Source organism: Octopus bimaculoides, chromosome 6 (genome assembly GCF_001194135.2).
Source record: "Octopus bimaculoides isolate UCB-OBI-ISO-001 chromosome 6, ASM119413v2, whole genome shotgun sequence".
Lineage (NCBI taxonomy): Eukaryota > Metazoa > Mollusca > Cephalopoda > Octopoda > Octopodidae > Octopus > Octopus bimaculoides.
Window position 1 is genome coordinate 77,604,746 of NC_068986.1, and position 8,767 is coordinate 77,613,512.

Consider the following 8,767-nt stretch of genomic DNA (forward strand, 5'->3'; position numbering starts at 1 on the left):
TATATATATATATATATATATATATATATATATATATATATATGTATGTATATATATCACCATCAAGAGAACATGAAATAATGCTTTTTAAAATTGAAAACTTAAAGCAGATGAAGTTATAAACAATAGCATGTAAATGTTGGATTTAAAAAGTTGTTGGTTAGCAAATGTCGTTTGGTTTGTTTCACATCTGGTTTCCCTTGGTAGCACAGCTTAGGTTTGTCTTCCATACTGTTTACTTGCTAAGCCCATACATTCTACACCCTAAACACCTAAGATTGTGGCCAGTTTAATACAAATGAAGGTGGTAAAAGCTGGAAAAGTAATTGAATTATAACATTTCAGTGAACTTTACATATCTAATGGTAATCTAAAACTGACTATTCTTAGAATGTTCATGGAAGAAAAAGACCAAAAAATCACACAAAACTAAAAAAACTCACAAACTACAGAGCAATCCAGCCTATACTAGAAATAAACAGAAATCACATACAATGAATAAAAATAACACTGAATAGAATTTCGGAAAGACTCTCATTAAATGACAAACAGTTGATAGAAATCACTGTAAATAGTTAAGAATGCAGCTGCACATGTCTTGAAGGTGGCAACTTACAGGAAAATTTGACACTTTAGAATGTCTACATAATCTTGGCTGTAGGCCTGATATACATGATAAATTGCTTTTAGAAGAACTTTCACTGGCATTATCTATACTGGAATTTATATTTTTTAAATGTATTTACATTGGTTTTTTCTAAAATAGAGTAAGTTCTATTGTGGTACAAGCCTAGAAATGTGGAGTATTAAATGCTGCTGCTTCTACTGGTGAAAATAATCCTTTCTAAGAAGGCACAAGACCTGAAATTTGTGGGGAAGGGCAAGTCGATCATATCAACCACAGTACATAAGAGGTAGTTATTTCATTGACCCTGAAAGGATGAAAGGCAAAGTCGACCAAGGCGGAATTTGAACTAAACATTAAGATGGACAAAATGCCACTAAGAATTTTGCCTGGCATGTTAATGATTCAGCCAGCTCACTGCTTTCTACTGATGATAATAATGATTGTGTAAAAAGGCATTCAATTTTGCCTTATTAACAGTCATCCCTTGTTAATGCTAACTTTTTAACCCCTTAGCATTCAAACTGGTCATATCCAGCCCAAAATGTTCTACTTGTTTTATGTTCAAACTGGCTTGATTTGGCTTTTCACACCTACATGACAATGTCATTCAAATCATAAACAATTGCATCATAGAAATCTCATAACTACAAGATAATGCATGAATAATTCAAAAGAGTGTGAATGAATAAGTATTACATTTGACAGAGTAATCTGAATGCTAAAGGGTTAACTTAGAAAATGGATCTATATTTTATGTAAGTAAACTGAAGTGAAAAATATGCATTCTATAGAAGTACAATGTCACATTTAAAATAAAGATTTCTAAGTCAACACCTCAGTACCCTTATTTTCTTTTCTTTCTTTATTTCTTATTTAGGAAGGAAAGAGCTGCACCCATGATACTTTATTTTTCTTTGGCTTCTGACATGGCATGAAGAGAGGAAGTTATCCTCAAACTAGAAATCAGGTTCAAATGCTTGCAACACAATGAACTATGCTAAATGCATCTTAGGACTAGGTGGTGTTGTTAAATTGATCGCTAGATTTAGTCTACCACATAAGAGCCAGAACAATGTTAAGAGTCAGACAAGGCATCTTGTCTGATGCTCTAACAATTCAGGATTGTTACCTTTTTCATCCCACCCACAAAATAATGAAAGTTATAGTTGACCTCAGCAGGATTTGAACTAAGAATATAGAGAGCTGGAACAAAAATAGCAAAGTATTTTATTCAATGCTCTGATGGAGGAGTAAATTTTAAAAGTTATATAGTGAAGTTATATATTGTGGCTTTTAACACTGACACAGTCACAAAGCCATTTTTGAGAGAGGAACAGCTGACTGGTGCTTTAAATAATTGCTACCTTATTTAATCAATGTTGGAAGAATGAAAGGAAAACTCAATCTTGGCAAAATTTAAACTCAGAATATAATGGGCCACAACTAACTACTGCAAGGTATTATATCCAACATTTTACTGTTTCTGCCAATTCACTACTCTTAAGTGAAAGTTATATATACAGTGAATGATAATATCAGAAAATAACTACTGAAGTAATTAGTACTGTTCAGTTATCTTAACAGAAAACACTGAACACAACAATTGGCCTTTAGTCAATGAAATGGCAATTTGATACATTGTAACTCACAATTGCAAGATACATAAATAATTGAAATATGCTTATTTGAAGAAAAATATCCACAAGAATTTTTATTTTAGAAGAATAAAAGAATCAGATATAATGGAATTTAGAGTTTATTACTAAGTATAATAGTGAGTTACAGTTTAACGTTACCTGCAAGAATGAAACAAAAAGTTTTGATGGATAAACAAGAATAATGTCCAATTAAGAAACACTATTTCACAAATGCACATGATCAATAATTTTAAAGCTATAATAAGAGAATTGTTTCCAAATTATGACTTTTACTACATAGTAAAAAAGACATAATTTGGAAACAATAAACTTAGTTTAATTCAATTCATTGGAAATATGTATTGATGTTAGTGGATATTAATACTAATGAATTACTGCTGAACTTGAGACTTTCTAATTTTGTCAGAATTAACCCAAATTAATATTATTTGTATAAATTTACATTGTATGTAAATTTGTGAGTGTCATGTATTTCTGGTTCTAAGAATTTAAAAGAAAAGCAAAGATGACATTTGCAGGATTTGACAAACTATTTGATCTAAACTATTGTGTCAAAGACAAAAGTTACTTTATACAAGTCCATAACATACTATAGTGTTATTGTTATCTTTTGCTAGCAGCACTTAACATTTCCTCTTCCTAATGACTTTCTTAATTTATTTGATTCCTTTAATGTTTCATATCACAAATTTCATTCATACATGCTCAATACTTTAATCAAAAACCTCAATAGAGAAAAACTGAAAAACAAACCAAAAAACTTAAAGAAAACGAATATTTCAAAAAGGAAAACAAAATAATTTTCTCCACTACTAGAAAAAAAAGAACCGATTAAAAAATGAAACATCAAATACAAAATATCCTAAAAGTTCTGCCCAAAGAGATTCATTGGTAACTTATGATTAAATACCTTAATTTAAGCCAATGTTATCAGTAATACTAGACCTTGTGATTTTCTTTATAAACTTCGATTAGAAATCTAGGGATGCCATTATTTTCATCTAAGAATATTTAATCAATGATATCTTGTAGTGGAACATTAATTTTCTTGAACATCAAAGCATATGTAAAAAAAGAAAATATTTCTTGCCCATTCTGCATAGGGAGATAATGAATCTCATTATGGCAAATAAACCTTGTTTGAGAAATGGTTTTTGCTTATTATTTTACTGAATAGCACAAAAAAACTAATTAAAATAGATAGGAACAACAATATCATTTCCTAAAAAAATGCCAAACAATGATGAAATAAAAATTTATAGGTTTATGAATCTACACTGACTATGTGCAAGTGTATATGCACATGTATGTGTATGTGTGTGTGTGTGTGTGTATGTGCTGTGTGTGTGTGTATGTGTGTGTGCGTGCACACATATACTACCACTCCATAAATTATATGAGAAATTTAATTTATTGCCTTCTATGAAAATATTTTCTCTTTATCATTTAGTTGTAAGAGAATCATTTTAAAATTTATTTTAGCAATTAAGACTCTTTCCCACTTATATCATGTGTCCTACAGATATGGCACTAGTGACTTACTTGATTACAATGTCTGAATATATAAAAAATAAGAAAAAATTCTGTTTGTAAGCAGGTCTCTTGTTTACTGAACATATTACCAATAATTAATTATAATGATTGACGCTATAACCCATTAATGGATGTCATTATGTGCCATGGGTGACATTTGGTAGATGACTACATGGGGCTCATTTCAATGTAAGAATGTGGTTAGAGAGTTTTCATAACCCCTTTATGGCTTTTTGATTTAGGTCCAGCATCATTAGTTCCATAATGGAAAGAAACTTACAGCACCTTCAGTGTCTACATTTGGTGAAGTACTCTGATGTAACACAAGACATTGCTAAAACCTTTGTTCTAGCACTTAAGTTACAGCCTTGCACTCCTAATCAATTCATTGTTTATTCCAAACTCTTAACGCTTTCAATAGACATTGACTTGCAATAGTTCATTCTTTAAGGGTCTGTAAAGGTCCTGGGTACTGCCCCTTCTAGACAGATATAAAAAAAAGGAAAACAAGGCTTTATTACATTTCTTGACCATTAATGAACAAGACTTGAGAGTCCTCTTGCATTTTCTCCTGCCAGTTGGTGCCAATGAGAGCGATCAGCTGAGATACTTGGGCACTTGCTTAAAGATTTCCTAAATATATAACCATTTTTTGTCAAAAGATTCAAATATTTTTTCCAGTGAAAGAAGGCAGGGTTTGAACCCAGAATGTTCAGAGTTGAAACTCATACCACAAGGAATTTCATCCAATACTCTAACATTCTGCCAATCTAACACCCTGGACTGATATTTTATCAAATGTGAAAGGACAAAAGAAAAAAATTACCGTGGTAGGATTTGAGCTCTGAGTACAAACAGCCAGAACACCTACCTCAAATTTTATTCTCTAATACTCAAGCAACTCAGCTAAATTGACATCCTCTTACACTGTCAGTTTTTATAACACTCTTAACAATGTAGTTTGTTTTTCTGAAGTACTTACAGGGATGCTTACTGCCCAGAATATCCATCCCCATCCAGCAGATACTTATATATTTACTTAAGTAAATCCTAATCTATTTCGGATATGGCCATGAACAGTGTGGCTTAACTTATGTGATCTGACAGGAATTGATTTTTTTTGTTTTCACTACAAATTGTTGAACATAACATCTGACAAGAACTTGTCTGATTAGACAGCCTTAGCAATAAAGCATGAAGAGTATAAAGAAAACAAGCAAAAACAGGGTGATAATTCGTCATAGTATTATTAAAGGAAAAAATCTAATTTCCTTAGAGGTGTTAAGTGGAAAATTGTATTTAATCATGAAGTGTTCATTGAGAAGTGTCAGTTTTCCATGAGTTGAGAAGAGGGAAGTTTAATGTTACCATGAAACATGAAATAGTAATTTTATTCTATTATAAGCAACCCAGCTTGAAACTTTATTTTATGATGAAACTCAGTGTAGTAAATTTTCTTTTTACTCTGTTACATGAAAAGAAAAGTTTCAAATTCCTGTGAAAATTAGCGAAGAAATTTTTAACTTACTGTGCTACCTGATGAGATGTTTGGTCTTTCCATTGCAAGTGTTATACAGTTTAGAGCAATGAAAAAGAGAACTGAGTAGTCAAACCAGCGTCTTGAAATCATATGATGACACAATCTTCTTAATCTAGAATAGATTAGAATTTCATGGGAAAAAAAATCTTGTTAATTAAATAAGGTTTTCTTAAATATATAGTAAGTAGAGAATCATTCTCTCTAAAATCATCCATGATTATTGAAAATATAATTTAAAAAAAAATGAAACATTTATCACTTTAATGAAATTTATTATGTTTTTAATTTTCAGTTTGGAAATTGAAATTTATACATGAATTATAAAATCTGCTTATGTCGATTTTTTTCTTAATGATTTATTTTTCTGAGCAAAAGAGAGTTAATGTAAACTATGTAACACTGGATTAATTGGATAAATAAATTTAGTAAAATCAGTATTAGAAATAATTATGAAACAAAATGTAAGGAGGTACATGTAGATATTTTTTATATTTTGGAGAAGCTTTGAAGAGATAATGTAAGTTATACACTCAAATACAGAGAGTGAGCAAAATGTTTTAAAATGAGTAAGGTTTTCAGCCTGAAAAGTAAGAAGAGGGGCTATTGCTTTAATGATAGAATTAAAGAAGTATGTCTAATGATTAGGTACCGTGGTGGTGGTGGTGGGGGGGTTATTGATGTTCATAAAATATCAAAAGGGGTATAATTAATTAACAATTTTAAGAACACAGAAGTAATATGAAATAACATTGAAATTTTTGTATTTTATTTAAAGATCAGATAGGTTTTACAGGTTCAGAAATTGTATTGGCTGACAAATTCAAAAACTTGCATGATTTCAGAGATAAGGACTTTTAATACTAGATGCCAATCATATTATCATGAAATGAATGAAAGTATGAATTTTAAATTAAGAAGTACAAGTAGTTAAAACAATAGAACAATTGATTGGCAATTCAAACTTGGATTGGTCTATGAAGAAGAAATGACCAATGAAGATAACATTCCAAATACCTATGTTGTAGTTTGGTTGACACAATCTCATGCTTTCTCTAAGAAGATACAAAAAAGCCTGCTTTTGATGATGCATTCATTTTTTTCTCAATATATAAATGTAGTGGCTAAATGACCAAAACCTACAAGTTATGACATGATATTTTAGCTTAGCCAGCTTGACTTCAACTTGATGACTGAGTAGTAAACATTACGAGCATCCACTAGAAAAACATTTCAACAGTTAGCAGAAATGTCTAAATTTATGTAAATTATTCTAAGGCAAAAAAAAAAATCAAGATAGAAATATATATTTTTAAATGTATATCTGCAGTAAATACTTTAAAAGAATATTTTTAAACTTAACATATCACCATCATCATTTTGCATCCATTTTCCATGCTGACATGTGTTGTATTTCTCCTAAATATTGCTCAGTTTTCAATGCTTTTGGAGAATGTTACTATATCAGTAAACTTTTTTTTTTTATAGTTTCAGCTTAGAGCTGCGGCCATGCTGATGCACTGCTGTGGATACATTTCGAAAATTCCTTTACATAAATCGATGGAGCAATAGTGTGTCCAATTATTTTTACTTAGCCCTAACACATGCTCTATGCACTTGGAATGGGAAGATATTTCAGTTAAGTTGAATGAAGCAGAAGCATGTGCTTTGCTTTAGAGAAAAGAGCAATGTTAAAATAAGGGTTTGAATTCACAAAATTTGTGTTAACAGATATCAAGCTGAATTATTCAATCATTGTACCTTAAAAGCAAAAGGAAAAAGAAGGAAGCAAACATTATAACAAAATTTATGTAGTAAATTTACAAGAACACACAAACACAAACATATGAAAATAAAAAATGAAAAGAGTTTTACGTGTTTGAAGGTGAAAGCACATAGAGAGCATATTCTTCCCTTTCTTTAAAACATCCTTTGGGTTCTGGACACCATGAACAAACGCAGTTCTGTAAGGACACATCAGATAATTTTTTTAGACATATGTTCATTGATAGTTGATAAAATGCTTAACAGACTTACTTCTCTCAAGGAAACAGCATTAACTTATAGAAATTTTTGTTCTAATATTAAAAGAAACTGTATTTTATTTACAGTTGTTATTCAATCTTGGAAACGTTTTGTATGCTATATAATCTTTATACTGTCGATTCTTTTATTTATTTACAAAATTGGGTAGTAGTAAGGGTAGTAATAAAATATATTAATAAAGAATAATTTCATATGAAAATTTCCTGAGTTATTTATGTCTTGTTGCTTTTATCATAGCTATTCACTTGTCCATTATATATATATATATATATATATATATATATATATATATATATATATATATATATATATATATATATAGTGATATGAATTATAGTGATATAAATTATGTATCATATTACCAAAAATGTGAGGAAGAATATTTTGAGAAAATGTTTAAAATTCAAAATTAACAAAAAAATTCTTTTAGTGGTCAAAAACATCTACATATAGATTAGGCTTGAGGAAAAGCAGTCACATTCTAGGATTGAAAGTGGTGCCTCGTGATTGTAAAGAAAGCTTCTTAAGCGCTCAGTTGAGCCTGCAATGTTAACCAGACAAAATCTCATAATGTCTTTCATATTATCTAAGATTTTGACAGAAATAATTCTGCTTACAAATACTCATTCTACAGAAATAACCTGCTTTACACAAGCATTGCATTTCTGAAAACTTTGTCATAATGTAAAATTCTGTAATATGAAACATATTTTCGTATGACTTCTGTGTAACAGGAAAGACAATGAAAATAGGTTTTAATGTTACACATATATTAAGATATTTCTAAAAAAAAATATTAAAAAAATTAAGCAACTAAAATCCATAAGCAATATAAATGTTATTTCAGAGCTTCAAAATAATTATTATTTACTAACATTTACTATAAAATAATTATATTAAGTATTCACTTTGTTTGCATTGCCCATAAACTTTTGAGTGATTAGGCAATTATTACTTGGAGACAGTAACCTATTACTAAAACAAATGTTTTCTTGTCTTCCCAAATTTTTGATATATAATAAAGTATAAATTAACTGGACTGAATTTAACATCTCTAAAACAAAACTATTGATATAAGTTCTTTTGAGAGTAGAGTTAATTATAGAACATAATTCATGTTATTTAGATGATTGCTAATGCCAAATGAGTAAATAAAATGGAATATTTAATTGAATTCAAATAAATAAATAAAAAAGCAAAATGGAGTGAATGAAGTTCAACAAGAAATTAATGATGAAGAAATCCAGTTTTACTGAAATATAAACACCACATGCCAAAAATCAAATATCATATATATATATATATATATATATATATACATACATATATATCTACATGTATGTATATATATTTGTATATATATAT

General features: G+C 29.3%; 1 protein-coding gene across 2 annotated transcripts in view; it reads right to left on the reverse strand.

The window, feature by feature from the left end:
* The window catches only part of LOC106884336 (voltage-dependent T-type calcium channel subunit alpha-1I), an 894,587-nt gene that overhangs the window by 156,927 nt on the left and 728,893 nt on the right, over positions 1 to 8,767 (reverse strand). For both annotated transcript variants that reach the window (XM_052968893.1, XM_052968892.1), the window contains 2 exons: positions 7,232 to 7,320; positions 5,348 to 5,471 (listed from right to left, as the gene is read on the reverse strand). In XM_052968893.1, coding sequence (XP_052824853.1) covers positions 5,348 to 5,471; positions 7,232 to 7,320 — 213 coding nt within the window. The remainder of the gene's footprint in view (positions 1 to 5,347; positions 5,472 to 7,231; positions 7,321 to 8,767) is intronic.